Here is a 16284-nt window from a genome sequence, read left to right on the forward strand (position 1 = left end):
GGTGGGTGTGCTATTGCTAAATATACGAGGTCAAATTTTTTTTTATCATCTCCCCAGTTACGCTTCAGAGTGCGAGATTGGGTAGTTCGGCGAGTTGGTCGCTGAATAACCGGAATACCCAGGATCGGCTCTTTGAGCTCAGCAGTCCTGCCAACCTCAGACTTTTTATGAACCGCAAACTTTCTAGATAATGGCCATTACTATCGAGGCACCCTATAGGGACGGAAATTTTGCCACGCAAAAAACGTTCTATTGTCTAACGAGTCTTTGGCAAGTGTGCGGATCATGTTCCCTTTACTCAGCATATTCAAATGATCCTAGAATTCTCGTTCGACGAGTCCTAGGTAACTCGAAGGTTCGTGACGGGAAATACGAAGAGCTAAACGAGCTGGAACGCCGATAGTCTTCGGGCCTGGTTATATAAATACCTCGCTGTCTTGCCGAGGATGGAGAAGACGTACGCCAGGAGTTGCTCCCGTGGAGGGGATAATGGCATCATCTGGAATTCGTATCAAGTCAAACTGACATGGTTAGCTGATCTTACGTCACTACCAGTGCGGATATATCTGGGAAATAGGGTGGAACTAGTACAAGCGTAGGAGGTGGAGACCAGGAGCAACCTCAGGAACACAGAAGGACCTGCTGGCATCTCTAAAAGCTCAATTGATGGACCACTTCGGTGAACAAATTGCAGAGCTCCGAGTTTCCGGTTCACGGTTCACCGTTCCTCTAATCCACGGCTCGGGATAAGCTAACTAAAGGAAACAGACGTTCCTACCGAGTTGCGAATGACGTTCTCGGGCTTCCCTTGTCCAAATCTCGGAGCTCTTTTCACGACGGTATCTATTTATTTAACTGTGTCGATTCTCAGCGACATCGCTACCCTAACCTATACGTATTGCTAGGATTTATTCTGCGAACGTTGATTTAAGGTTAGGGTATCGTTCAGACGTTCGGACAAGACTCAATTCTCTTCTTCTAACGTTATTAAGTTTACTTCCAGATTGATTCTACCTTTTCTTTTGTCTCTCATTAGCTAGCAGTTACCTTTTTTTTTAGATGTGCAAAACTTTCGACTTATCCAATATACTCCCAATCAGGAAGAAAAGGTCAGTAAGTCGTGCAATCTACGAGGATCTGATAGACCGGATACCAAAATGACGAGGATGTAGGCTCTGATCGGATCTTCTTGAGCGTAATTGCAATTCTGCGAAGTCAAGTGTCCCGACAAGGCTTCCATCTCGAACCAGAGAATTGAACCCTCCGGCCACCGAGCGCTGGTCGATCGACGGCTTGGATAACGACCCAACCCTACCTTACTGTTCTCTACCAAGGCTTCTAGAACCTCCTAGATCAACTTCTATACCCTGTCGGAGATACTTCGAACATAACTTCTTGAGGCAGACGTGCTTAAGCTAATCCTGATCTTCATCCTGGATCTTTCGAATGCTGTTTCCTTAGGTCCTTCGACAAGCTCGCGTTGCCATACTGGAATTAGCAGGTATCGTAAATACAATTACATCCGAAGGATTTGCTGATACTTCGTCTAACCCATGTGTAGAAGAATACCACTTTATGGAAAATATTTAGGGTTGCTGTACCAGCTGATTGTGTAACTTTTAGTATAAAATATGTGCGAAGTATCCAAATATTAGGTATGGATAGTTAGCGATGGTAGTTGATAATGATTATATAAAGTTAACATTTCTGATTGATAAGGCTAAATAATTTTCGAATATTACAGAACAATTTTTTTTCCATTTTACTTCCATCGAATGTTCACTTAATAGTTCATTTTCATACGGGTTGAGTCGAAATTTTTTATTTTGTCCTGTTTCCAAAACCACGTTATAGGGCTAGTATTATTCTCCTATACATCTGACAGAGTATTATTTTACGTGGGGATCGAATTTTCTGTATCACGTGAAAATTGTACGGGGGGAACGTCAGTGGTGGAACGATGTTTTTACATGGCCGAATGGACTTTTACCATATTTTCCTATGTTTTCAAGCGGCTGTAAGTTCTAAATGGTTTCGGATATTCTATATCCCACGTTATACCCACCACACGTGTCTCTCCGTTCTGTCGCCTGAAACACGTGGAACTTCAAAAGCCTATTGTACGTACATACACACGGTTATTTGCACTGAAAGTCCAAGTGTGCCTTGTTCCCTCTCCCTTTTACGGTAATAATTTGTTTACGTGTACGTCTTGTTACTCCCATGTATTTTGACGTAAAAACAACGTATAAACAACGGACGTATAAATGTGTCAAAAGTGACTACCATACGAGGAATAAGCAACAGCCCACTTCGCTGCACACTTTGATTTGCAGTGCAGAGCCATACCACCTGAAGATGGTTTTACCATGACAATTAATATAAATCAAATAGACGGAACCATCTTCGGATGACCCAATACTCCTGAGAAACACGTATAAAATTACGTATAATATTATTAAGTGACTTCTTCCTTATATAAATATATATTTCCCCAATCCTCCTGGACATAAGGTAAAAATCTTGTCGAGAAAAGCGTCTTTTGCGACACCCATTCGTGATGAAGTTTGCCTAGAGGAGCTTCGTGAACAATACAGCACCGTTTTCCCAAGAGCTTGCAATTCGCAGTAATACCGGACCATGAGCTAGTATTGATATCACGACTGCAGTGACTGCCTATGCATATATCCCAGACCTTTGTATATACATATTACAGTGAATATATATGTATATACATCGTACCAAAAAAAAAAAAAGAAACAGAAAAATCTCAGCACGAAAGAGGATTCCGTGACAGTCCGAATAGAAAGGAGGGTGAGCTTTATTTCTAAGCGGCAGTTACGACGCCACTGGAGCCAGACGCGATCCAATTTGACGGACCAATGAGCGCAAGCTCCTAGGAGGTTCTTCGAGTTCCTGGACGAGGACCAAAGATTATAAGTGTCCTTGTGCAGAAAATGAGTTGTTGAGTATAAAGAATATCGATAAAATTAAAATTAAAAGGATCGTATTAACTTATTTTCAAATTCTTTCTATAAGAAAGACGCTTATACGTTTGTCTCCTGTCCTCCTGTCTGTCTACACTGGGCAATATCCGCTTGATGGCCGCTGCATCCTTACGCGTCCATCCCCAAGGAATGTCCAACTTCGTTCCACCAGGAAGGAATACAGGACGCGGTTGCCTTCAGGAATTCTCATATTCAGCTCAGCCTGTACCGAGGACTTAAGTAGCTGACAAGCTGCTTCGAGGCTTTCCTTATCGTTCCTCTTCTACTTGTACGGTTCCTTATGTCAGGCGGAAGTAAGCCGGCGTCCCCTAGGACTTTCGAGCCTTCCGACCTCGGTGAATATTTAATATCCAATTTTGTTTGACATTCGACCCCCAAGTCAGCCTGAATCATTTATTCGCGCCTGCACGATTGGTCTAAGGAAATTTTTGTCCCGTCTTATATCAAACGCTAAATCATTTGCGAATAATACATCAGAATCTACATCGCACGTTTTCGTTATATGCTCTATTAATTCATATGGTCATAATAAAAGAATATCTAAATATATTCTACCTAATATACGTATTCGATTTAGTTTTATTCGTAAGCCATCTGAAAAATTATAATCTTTTCTTATATAAAATTATAATCTTCGATCTAACATCCTACTTGAAATTTCCTCGTAAACCTCATTTTTTTTCTTTCTTTTTTTTTTAATAAAACTTTAACGTCCTCATATAACGTAATGCCTGTCCGTGTTCCTAGTTCGATATCCCGTACCCGTTCAGACGACCGATGTCTGCTATACCGGAAGGTCGTCCACGTACGTAGCCGAGTCTCGGAGGCGAAAAGGGCTAAGGTCAGAGTTTCATGAGTCCAGCACACGGGAAGGAGTATCGACGAAATTAGTTTGAAGTTCGAAGTTGGCTTGCAGGATGGACTTGGGATATCGTTAGGCGGGGTTCGTAAAGTCCGAACTTTCTTAGCAGATCTTTCGGGGGAAAAAAGGGCTCTTGGAAAGTTCAAATATTCGGCGTATATCCCGTCAGCCCCTATTCGGAAGGGACGAGCAAATCCAGAAGCTCGAAGAGAGATGATACAGAAGTAAAATCAGTTTCGATAGCAGCTGAAGTCTATCGAGTTTCCTTGAAATTGAACGCACGAGTAAAAAGAATTCCAGCCCCCCCGTGTCTTTTCTCACGTGTCTTATACCCATTTCGCACCTTTTGCACTCTTATACGTAACAGGAACTAATATCTTCCCTCATCCATTACATTGCTTCGATATACACGTATGCGTGCCTACGTTTCCTCTATACCAATTAGCTAGATAATCTCGTTGTTTAGGCCGATTAGAACTGACCACTGGTCAAGCCAGTGCTAGGAGCTACGTATCTACTGCTCCAGTGATAAACCTAATCGGTTACTAGCTTAAAGGCCTTTATGCCACGTGGTGCTTTGCGCCGTCTCTGCGCGAATCGCTTATCAAGTCAAGTTATGGGATTGAAGTTGGTTACTGCACCATAGGTACGAGTATAGATACGTAGACCAGATAGCTTTAGGTCCAATAAGTAATGCTACTCTATAGGGAATAGTGTATATACACATATATATTGTGTTAAATTTACTATGTTTCCCTTTTTGATACAGCACGCGAGAGACCGCTCGTAAATACACAGGGTAGATTTCGTTCGATATGTTGTAGGATGGTATTTCGAAAGCGAGAAATCAAAGAAAAATATATAGACGCGAGAACGCTAATAAAAGTGGAAGCAAAAAAAAAAACGATGGAAAAGTTACGAGCGGCTATTGGAGATAAGCGAGAGCAGAAATACTGTTACTCTTTTACCTTTCTCATTCTGATTTTTTTTAACATTCCTATCTATCTTCTCTACCTGAAAGCATCCTCGAAAATTCATCCCCGAGTGCAGGGGCGGAACGCGATGAAGTTTGCTAAGGGAGGTGAAGTATGTTTGAGTCGGCGCTTCCGGCGCTCTGTGGCGATTTAATATCGTCCTCCCCTCTCAGAGGGATGTTTCAACCCTCCACCGATAGGACCAATGCATAACCATGGAAGCACGTTATGATTATTTTCTTCAACCAGGACCTCGTGACCGCTTCGTTATTCTGCGAGGTAATGGCTACTTATGTATATGCATATAAATATACAGATGCGTACACACCTTAGAAACAGTGTAGCAATATGGTTTCATTGTCTCCATAGAATTCTGGTTCAGCCATACCCTGAACATTGTACTATTGATTACAGTGGCATAACCGTATAATTATTTACAAGAGCTGTATACGGTCAGTATACTATGATAATTCGTAGAGACTCTTGATCGGTGGATTTTCGAAACGTATCCCGAATCCGTTTCATTTTATGCGGTAAACTTTTAAGATTAAAAACTATGACGTCATCAGTGCCCGTAATTATTAATTAGTTGAATTCCCAAAATTTTTCATCAGACTCGCGTTATCGACGCGTTACCGTCATTATTCTTGCCCTTTGGGGAGTCTTCGGGCGCTCGGCGTACCAAAAGTTTTGTTTGCACTAGAACTTCCTACGCAAGAGAGTGCTTCCCCACGTTAATTGCACCCCAGCATTTCGACTGGCGTATTTTCCAAACGTTTCAAAGGTATGCAACACGTCCGCATATTGCGGATTTATATACCGCGAAGAGACATAGGTATTTTACGTAGTTAAATACAGTGCATTTATTCCGTTAAAAAAAAAAAAAAAAAAAAAAAAAAAAAAAAAAGTTTAACTTTATTCCCATCTCGTCGGTATAAGAATAAATCGCGAGGATGCTTTATTATGAAATCGGAAATTGGCGTCGATCTTCGGGCGAAGAGCGAGCGTTTCCAGAGTCGTAAGATAAATGTATACAGAGATGTGGTCCACTTTGAAGGAGTCCCAATCCACATATGCATCGTACGATCGATACCATTCCTATGAAGTATCGCGACGTATAATCGTATACCATGTAAAAAGTATGACCCTAGATGGTTAGGTTAGGTCGAACGAATCCGTACGAAACTCATGCATATTTAACCAAGCATGCATCTATGCATGAGTCTCTAGATCATACCTAGCCAGTCGCGTATATAAATTTTCGTAGTACCCCGTCCACTCGAAGATTTCATAGCAATTCAATGGCGAGTGACAGGCAGCATGGCGATTGTTACGCCATTGCTAAAATTATGAAAGAAATGAAGTTACCCGTGTTTTAGAATGACGGACGGGGGGATGCTGTTTTCCCAACGGTGAACATGCAATCCCACGTTTGTTCAATTAGCATTGTGCCGTCTGTTCTGCTTTTGGCATTTGACACTGGACAATTTTCATGAATTTTGCGGAACGAGTCTTGTCGACCCTGCAGGGGATTGCGTTGTCCCAAAATTTTCAAGGGTTACTTCTGACGGATGCGAAACCTCGAAATTTTAGGGAAAGCACGGGCTTTCGTACGTTTCGTAGATTCCGAGCGTCCTTTGAGGGATGAATTCTTGTTAAATGTATAATGCCGATTTTCGCCGTGCTTTATTATAGCAGGGAGCAAGGTGTAGGATTCAGACCTTATTTAAGGAACACTTTTTAAGTGCGAATGAAATTTTCAAGCTTTATATATTATTTCTATAGACAGGGTATATCTGTGTGCTGTTATTACCCTGTGATATCTGACGAACCTGTTTGTATGGTATACCTATATATATGTACCTTTGTGCTTAGTCAAATCAATGATAATTTTCTGGATAAATCGATTGACCTTGATAACGATATAGTCGGCGTCGATATAACGTATTCAGTCGGCTAGTAGTAAAAGTAAATACGTGTCAGACACGACTGAGGGGGTCATTGACATTAGGTTTATTTAAGTGTTAAATGGTCGTGGGTTTGCGTTCACAATCGTCGACTTTGTCGCTGGTACGAATTGGGGAACCTTCCTTTGTCAAGCATATTAGGAATGGAAAGTTTGTATGAAAACAAATTGTCCGTTGTTCGTTAGTCAATATTGTTCGTATAATTTCGTCTAAATTCGTATAATTCGTCGGAAAGCTTATAATTGGCAAATTGACATAAGTGTATCAATAAAAATGTAGCATACTGTAAAACGACATAATGATTTAGTAAATATCTATTTTCGGATTAACGTCTCTAATTTTGAGTTACTTTGAAAATGTGTCACAGTCAGTTACAGGCAAATGCTTCGGTTCGTTTCAGGATGCTTTTTCCGTGACGTTATGCAATGCGATGCGACATTCAAACAGCTCGTGAAACATACGAGCTGATTTTTGCTCAGAACTGTTGACGGGATTCCTACACGAGTTTCCCATTGGCGTTCGTTAACCGAACTGTCAGCCACGTCGAGTTTTACCTGCTGGAGATATTTCTCTCTCTCGTCTAACCATCCACGTGACCATCCTTTATCCTCGGTGCTTTCCGTCGTTCGATTAACTTTAATATCGACGTCGGTTTCTTGCTCGAAGGTTAGTATATTTTCCTGTGGCCTAACCTAACCCTGTCAGAGTTTTCTACTATGACTTAACCTACCCAACGATTTCGGAAATTACTATTAAAACGGATATAGAAAAATGGTAGAAATTCATGTGTAAAATATAATTGACAGCCCAAATATGTACCTACTTGATTGCTCGAATGGGGTATTTTTATTTTATAATAATTTTTCTTTATTTCAATAAACATAACTTTATCTTCAATTAATAACGTTATCCAATATCATTTCTACAATTGCTATTTTCGATTATTTACTCTATACTCGTTGGTGCTTATAACGCGTACGTATCTAAGGTTCGCCTATCGTACAGAAAACGCACAATTGCCAGCACTGTTTTCACAGACGAAATCGACGGGGGCTGCTTCGAGCACCAGCTGACGTTGTCCCTTTGTATTTTCCAGTTCAACGAAGCCTGCCTGTCCAGATTTTCCTCCACGTAACAATCCCAACACAACTGGGCGTTCTATACTCGGATTAACGTCGGATTCAGTTCCATGATAGCGAGCACGACCCTAAGTACACCCCTTGTCCATCCTTACTCCTCGAGAACATCCCATAGCGCCTTCTATAAGGCGATTCTTGACCTCTATTTGTCCACCCGTTATACCAACCTTCCAGACCACATGCACACTACCCCAAAAGGCAACCGGGACTAGGGATCCGTTCCTGAGAGTGGACATAAACAACCACCCCCCGGCATCCAGCACAAAGAACGATACCTAGCAGCCCTGTAGGGCACTCATGTGAAATGTTACTCGAGATTGTTTGACATTTTTTTTTCTTTCCTATTTTTATAACACACACTCCTCTGTATAAATTACGTACAAACATAGCTATCGTGTTAACACGTAAACCTCGTGGAGCCAGGTCTATGGGGATACTGACGTCTTTTCCGGCAGTCCTTTTTTTCCAATAAGGTGGCAATATCCAGTCGCTAAATGCACCCTCGAGCCATTTCTGCTGGCATCCCCCCGAAAGTAGGACAAGACTGATTATGATAGTACGACAGTGACGTCATGTAACGGGTTTGAAGTTGGTAACTGATTTTTTAAAAATTTAAAAAAAACTAAGTGATTTTCAGTAGCACCCGGAATAGTTCTACATTTCCTGATACTTTTTGGAAATACCTCCGACGGTTAAAGCCAAAAAACGAAATTATTACTTTCGAGGTGCTAACTTCGCGTACAACTTCACACAGCACTCAGGTAAGGGCTTTGTGGCTTCTTGCACTGTCGCAAGGGCCACTGCTATAACCCTGAGATCCCGGTCTGTTATTCGAAGAGGGTGGAATCAGGGGCGAGTGGTTGAGAGGTAACAGTAAGAAACGGGACTCTGACTGTGTATATTATATCTGTACTTTGCTTCCTATAGGTATATACAGGCATCGAATATCTCACCTATCTAGGGAGGCCGATTAGAGAGCTCTTGGTGTATCGTGCATGGCGCCATGACACGCTCCAGACCTTAAGTAAATAACTGTAACGAATGTCGCATGATCCAGGGATATTTGAGCGTGTCGATGGCGTGCTGCTGCGGAGTCAGGTCCTTTGTGTTCTCGCGGTAACGTTACGCACTAATCTAGATCGAATTATATCATGGCCAATAATCTAAAATGCCGTATACAGCCCTTTCGTTCGGTTACTTTGTAAGAGTTACTTTGTTGAGAGTTGATTATCGCCATTAAGATTATGAAATCGTCGTGTTTCGTGCATCGTGAACTTTTTATTCTCATTTCGTTTAAAGGGATAACAATTTTTCCTTACTTCCTGCTCAATTTCTATACTTTAATTGTACCACGGGAAGGTCTTTCCTTCTATCTCCCTTTTTACTGTCTCTTTATGTATGTAACGGAAGCGTTTGATACGTATTGTATCGAGCTATTACCGGCTTTAAGTCTTACGTTGTAACACGCGATCTCGATAAAGTTATTACGCTCTCTTGCTAGAGGCTGCTGGATGGTTGGGGTTGGTTACCAAGCTCCTTCGCAATATGCAAGTTTTATGAAAGTGTCGGATCACATGTAAATTTTTGATTTCCCATTAGCATGCACATTCTCGACCTTTACGGATCTTGCCTTTACGGCCCACGTTTCGCCACTTTACGTCAATAATAAAAATGAAAGGATATTCTTCTGCTCTTCGTTCGTGCTGGTCGATCGTTAATATTAATTTATATATATCCACACGGCTGACCAGAACTTCATTTTTCTACTTTTCGTCGTCTGTATATAGCAGTCTGCAGACTGCGGTTTCTATCCTTGTGTATAGGTATATATGAATTACGTAACGGAGATATATTACCTGTAGATAATTATTTTTTTTTATCATTGCTACTATAAATCGGGTTGACTTACCCGGTACCAATATTGACATTGGAAATTTTTTTCATTCTCGTCGCCCCAAATACTTTTCATCAAGAATCAGGCACGCGTGACGCAGAAGTCATAGTGGAAATTCTTGGTGAAAATCCCTCGTGTGTACATATATGTATACACGTGTATGACAAGTTTATGAAACCGTGTGGAAGTTACGACAAAGCGAAAAAAAAACAAGTTAAATTTTTCGCTGATTTTTAATCGTCAATTTTGAATTTTTTTTTCGATTTTCTTATCATTTTTCATTTTTCAATCGTCATTTATGTCTAACTTCACGCTTCGGTACATTAACGTTAAATCAATAGTTATAATTGTTAACGTGGCTGGATTGCGATATTTTTTTAAAATTTTCCTTGTATTTCTTTTTCTTTCATTTTCGTTAATGAAAGTGCCAGGAGCCTCGTAAATACCACGTTGCCGTTTCTTTTATAGTGTCAGGTATTATAGTATCGTATGGCAGCGTAAATCCGAAGCCGCTTCATTTTAGCCTACAATTAATTTGAACGAACGTTCAACGACCGACGAAGAAGTTTACGATTTTTTCGTAATCGATACCGTTCAAGAAAAAAAACCTTAATATACAAAACGCAAGTTTTACGATTTTCTTGATTTATGATTTAAAGGATATAATCGGCCAACTATAAACTCCGATCCCCATTTTATTTTACTCTTTCGTGTCGACACGCGCTCTGTCCCATGGTACCGATAGTTCGTCACTGATAACGTTTCACGTAGCCATACTTTTCTATAAAGTCATGAAATTTATCGTTCGGTGAATCTTCAACGCGTGACGTCACTTCCCGCGAGGGACACCGATCGCACAGCTGTCTGTATGCATCGGTGCATAGTTTGTATATTCAATAAAAAAAAATGGCCATAAAAATTCTTCATTTTTAATCCCCCCAAGAATATTCAGACTGTACAGTAATACACCCCCCGTGCAAAACGAGAAAAACGTAAAGGGGTCGATTCGTGTACTCATCTTAAAATTCAGGATTCGTCCTGCTAGGAATTCCTCCCTTATTCTTGTTCCCTAGTCACCCTTCCAATGTGAAAAACCGCCTCGGGCCATTTTGCAAGTCCCCCGGGTCTCGTCCTGGAAAATTTAAGTCGGAAGACACTACCCAGGGCGGGGACCTGACGCTGCCCTGCTGTGAACGACAGCGGTCCGAAATTGAGCTGATATTATCCTCCGAGCGTCATCTTTATGTTCATCAGATTTCACCGTATACACCCTTTCGATTTGCTGGTTGAAATTGCGAACGAAATATACGCAGTGTGAGAACATAGTGGAGTTGGGTATACTATATATATATATATATATATATGCCTTATGCAAATACACAAAGTTACAGCGCTAGCGAAATTCTACGAATTATAAAGATCCCCCCCCCTCCCAGCTATTGGGATAGGACAAGGTTTACGTGGTAGAGAAGGCAACTCGGTACCGCAACTACCATCAGGAATAACCTGTACTCCCCTTACCGGAAATAGGATTCCGGGATGCTTTTTATACTCCCTGCCAAAGAGTCATCCCATTTATCACCACCTGGGCACGACGTGCCTGTATAAGGCTTAGTGAAGACGTGCGGGTCAACAGGGGTAGCGTAAGAAAGAGAGATGGTTTCTGCTTCAATTCCTCGAGCTATTCTGAGATTCAGCCATATCAACTTCACGGTTTCGAATTTTGCTCCGGAAATTAGTTTCTCTTTTTACGTTCCAATACCAACTGTACATACGTGATTTGAAATGGAAAACTTGTTGTATGTTTTTACACTGTAATAACATAGTTATTACACTGTAAGATTTTTCTTTCATCTAATTTTGTTTTTCTTTTTTTTTTCTTCCAGGTAAGACAACGTCATATCTCATCTTTAAGGGAGCGTTGACCTCGTTCGTCCCTGTACTGCACTTCATAGTGGTCATGTCATCTATTCACATTCGTGAACCTGGTATGCGTTCTGTCTCCATGAAAACTGACTTTAAGCCCTGCGGTATACGAGAAATTTACGCGAACCGCCGGGATGCCTCGCTGAAGCCCTGTTGTCAGGTAACATTGACTATCCATCTCTCGAACTATGCGCAAACTGGTGCCGACCGCGCGGTTCAACTTTCGACAGGTAGTTTGGCAAATATCCGACAGCGGGAACTTCCACGGAGTAAATTGGCAGAGAACGGTGCCACTTGTATCCGCTGTACGGACAGAATCACTTAGTGCCGTAAAGATATTAAAAAATCTTTGAGGAATCAATATACAGGGTGGACCACGGAGCGTGATCAGTAGAGATTACTTTGTTACTAGCAGTCCGATCGAAAATGTGTTTATCAGCTTTTGCATGGTTTCGAGAGAGCTTTAAGGCGATAGTGAAAAATTACTGGTCAACCCTTTTTTTAAAGATTTTTTCAAGGTTACCTTGAATTTTTTGCAACTGAACATATAATTTTTTTACGCCTGTCTGTTAGAGGATTTCAAGACGAATCCGGCACATGTAAGGACATGACATTTTTTTCATCCGGTTCGAAAGAAAATTAAAAAATATATATATATATATATATATATATATATATGTCTGCATAATTTAACGTACAAACTTTCCCAACGCAAAGTGGCGTCCTTATATTTATTTAAGTACTTTGAGGTTAAAAATATAACGTTCACATGGTGAATTTCTCACGGATACGAGATCGAATTGAAATACGGTACGTATCGCTCGTTCTCTGCAAACAATCCCAGGATAAATATTTTTCCAACGTTACCGTCGTTCGTAAATGAAATTATTGCGCGAACTTGGAAACAAAAACGGTCCTAGCCCTACGTTAAAATAATTCGAGTCACAGCAGCGACATAATCTCGTAACCAAAGTCATTCGCCAGTTGCACCTTAGTCACGTTACACCAATAGTACAAGTCACGCAACAACATATATACCTGACAGAAGAGTCTGGAAAGATGACTTTTGAAACAAATTAAACCAGCATGATTAGTTAAAGCTTTTATCACACCGAGGGTTGTTTCGCAAAATTAGATTTTAGGATACAACGTGACTCGAGTCCTTAAAATTTTACGACGTTCTCAATTGAGAAACAAGAACACCCAACCAACGTTATCCTACTGGAGAACCAATATATAAAGTTATGAACGTACCTTAATTCGCGCTATCCACCGATATAGGTACGAATCCCCTAATAATTATTAATGTTTGAAACATCAAGGCTCATCCCTGGTTATCAAGGACGTCTTATGAATTATGGGGTAGTAGGTCGTACTACTTGAGGTATTACGTTCCGTACAGGCAGTAGTTGTCCACGTGGTTGGTCAGACATGGAACCAGAATCCTTATCGACTCCGTAAACGCGAGACGTAAATGATTTACTAGCTAATTTACTATCGCCGGTCAGCAAATCCTGAATAAACGTGGACCAACCTTCTGCATATACGTTAGGGGTAGTTTCCATACACACCATAAGATACAGGTATAGAAACGTTACAGCTGGCTCGCGATATAGGGGCTTTAGGATCGTATATCGAATGCCAAGGGTTTACTACCCCGGGTTCCTCGTTCCAACAAGGTACAAGTGCAGTCGTAACCTTCGAGGCTCGTAAGTGTCGCAGGTGCGGAACCAACCCCTGTGGAAAGTGTCTAATGCATAAAGGGTTCCCGGGAACCGCCATTAAGTTACCGTTATTACCACCAGCTAATATATTCCATACGTTATATCGTATACCCATATAAGATTGAATTAGTCAATTGTGCTCAACGTATATACGTATATACCCTTATTTATTACCATAAAGTTATCGATGTATCGTCAAAGCGCTATACCTTAGTTCAATATTTTTTGCGAATCTCGCGATTTTTTAATTCCCGCCGTATCGTTAGCCACGTCTACCGTGATCGTTATTTGCGCTCTCTATAGCGAAGCAAAATAATTTCCTGCCGAAGCATAATTTATGGACGTGTAAACCGCGCCTGTTCCACGTGTGTAATTGCGCGATCGACGGGGATCCTGCATATGTGTATACTCATCCCACGGGATACTTTGGTACATACGTAACCTGGTATCCTGTATTTATGTAGTTTCCTAGCTGGTTTAGGGATACACGAATACGTGCTGTACGGTATAACTTTAATGAGATTCTATGTATATGGTATGGAGTGGATCCTTAAAGCTTGTTCACAGGGAAAGTATTATGACTCCGTAGCTAGTATGCCAGTACGTGTACGTAAGCTGTACCATAGGCACGTATAGGTAAAGTCCGTAAAGGACGACCGATGCTGATGACTGCAATATACGTGAGATATGTGCTTCGACGCGAGAGTCAGGTCTGGCGTGTGCCCTCACTACGTAGACCTGAGGTCAAGAGAAAAAAAACCCTGGCACTTGGCCTCCTATGAGAGCATAAAGTCAACCAAGGAACAAGAAGAAGAAGATGAAGAGAGGAAAGGCAGCCACTGAGGTTTCACTGAGTTTAAGTTAGATCACCAACAAAGTTAGACCTAGGCTGTGTTCCGAAATCTGCTGCGAGTACTACGGATTACAACGTCACCCAATCGTACTAGAAATGGGTTTAAGTTTTGCATTACTGTTGGTAGAACCTTAAAAAGTATAACGGATTGCAGTGTACGCTACTGCCTGACCTCGCTGGCTGCGGTAACTGGGGTTCGAAGGTCATCGAGATTCATGACGTCACTGACGAAGTTACAGTCAACCGTGCTTCATTTGAGAACGGACCTTTTGGTACTATCAGTGAATTTCTGAACACAGTCCTAGTCTTCGCCTCTGATTTCCTGTCAAGACCTTCGGAAATAGGTTGTGAAGTTTAATGTATCTCAGACTTGGACTGCCGGAAGGGTTCAACTCAATTTCTACCCTGGGTTCCTTGAGCATTGCACTATTATAATAATATACGTAGAACGTCTGACGTCACAAGTCGAACATCACGCATCAATGGCACCTGTAATTTTATCAATTTGCCTTCAGCAGATTATTTGGGTCATGGAGTCATCGTGCTGTCACTAAATTATTTGAGAATCAAAAGTTCCTTGTTAATTTAAGCGGCAGGGCGTTATGTCGTTTTCTGCCTTCAATACGAATACGAACGCCAATAATACGTACACGTAATGTGGTAATGGTCGAGGGAAATTGAGGCATTTGTTTAATGGGCTTGTATTACAGCAATGCGTGTATTATGTTTGTACTGAATTTCGTGAATAGCGAATCATTTATTTAGGAACAATTTCTGGGCGCCAGTATAATTTATATGACGGCTGTTTTGCACTGTACAGTGAGGAATGTATGGCGAATGTATCTAAGTTGTTCTATTTGAGTTTTATGGGCTTTTGCTAATGTTTGAAAAAATAGTGATCTTTTTTTCACAACTTCGCGCACGATTATAGCATACTAGTGGTTGACAATTTAGAAATTGTCCAGAGTACCGAAAGGGACTTTCTTGGCAGTCTAGAGGTTAACGTGTGTTAATCAAAGCACGTTTCCGTCTATGAAAATTCGTCTGAACGATTTCTAGTTGGAAGTGGAATAACACGTTTCGTCCTTATAGAGAGTTCTCTATCTTGTCATATATTGGTGAGGTCAGTCTAGGTTAGATATTTGGCTTCCAGCCATTCGTCGATTTATCGTCCAGCCGAATTCGATAGATACGTCTCGTGGGTACGTACGGTAGATATACGAACTCTTGGAAGACATATGTACCCACGTAGGTAACCTAACCTCAAACAGGAAGTCTGACCAGTTCGCGTTCGATTGGCAAGTTGAAGTGGTTTATAAAAGTTGATCAAAGTGACATAAAAAAGTGGCATAAAAAAAAGTGGGACTCGAATGAAAGTTAAAGAGTAAAGAATTAATATAGAAAAGTATAAAATGGAGTATGAATATTTTTTAGGGAATGAAATTCGTGAATAATATTTTTTATATTATCCTTTGACCCGAAAGGTACCATTTTTTACTGTCATATCAAGGCTTTTCCATTTTCCTCCTAATCTCCTCCACTCGCAACTTTCGGGAGCTGCCGGCCGGCTTAGGCTTTTCCAAAGCCCATATTGTTCCTTGGCAGAATTTATCTTCATTCATCGGACAAAGTCTTGTTCAACGTACGAGAAAATCAGGGAATCCAAGTATTTCTCTTTCTGTCGGTCCCCGATGCGTTAGCTCTGGGAGGCAGCGAGGAGCAACTGCACATCATCAACTGTGCAGTACCTGCAGCTTCCTTTGAGACTAGATAAAAATATATTCAACCGAGCGTAGAAACCTGAAACTTGTTTTTCTAACACGGAGATCCCGCGTTACTACGACAAAGTTTCCGTTTAAATATTAAAACCCTAAAGGGCTTTGAAGACGCTAGTATTCGCTTCCGGAACTTCCGGCTCGCCACGCAAAACGAATTTC

General features: G+C 41.1%; 1 protein-coding gene across 5 annotated transcripts in view; it reads left to right on the forward strand.

Moving 5' to 3' along the window:
- LOC107263034 (leishmanolysin-like peptidase) overlaps positions 1–16284 on the forward strand; it is a 181466-nt gene that overhangs the window by 56010 nt on the left and 109172 nt on the right. The window contains exon 1 of one of the 5 annotated variants that reach the window (XM_025080394.1): positions 11790–11930. The exons of the other annotated variants lie outside the window; for them this stretch is intronic. Coding sequence (XP_024936162.1) covers positions 11805–11930 — 126 coding nt within the window. The 5' untranslated portion in view covers positions 11790–11804. Of the gene's footprint in view, positions 1–11789; positions 11931–16284 lie in introns of those variants that run through there. 5 annotated transcript variants of the gene reach the window in all.

This window comes from Cephus cinctus, unplaced genomic scaffold, assembly GCF_000341935.2.
Source record: "Cephus cinctus unplaced genomic scaffold, Ccin1 Ccin1_scaffold0132, whole genome shotgun sequence".
Classification (NCBI taxonomy): domain Eukaryota; kingdom Metazoa; phylum Arthropoda; class Insecta; order Hymenoptera; family Cephidae; genus Cephus; species Cephus cinctus.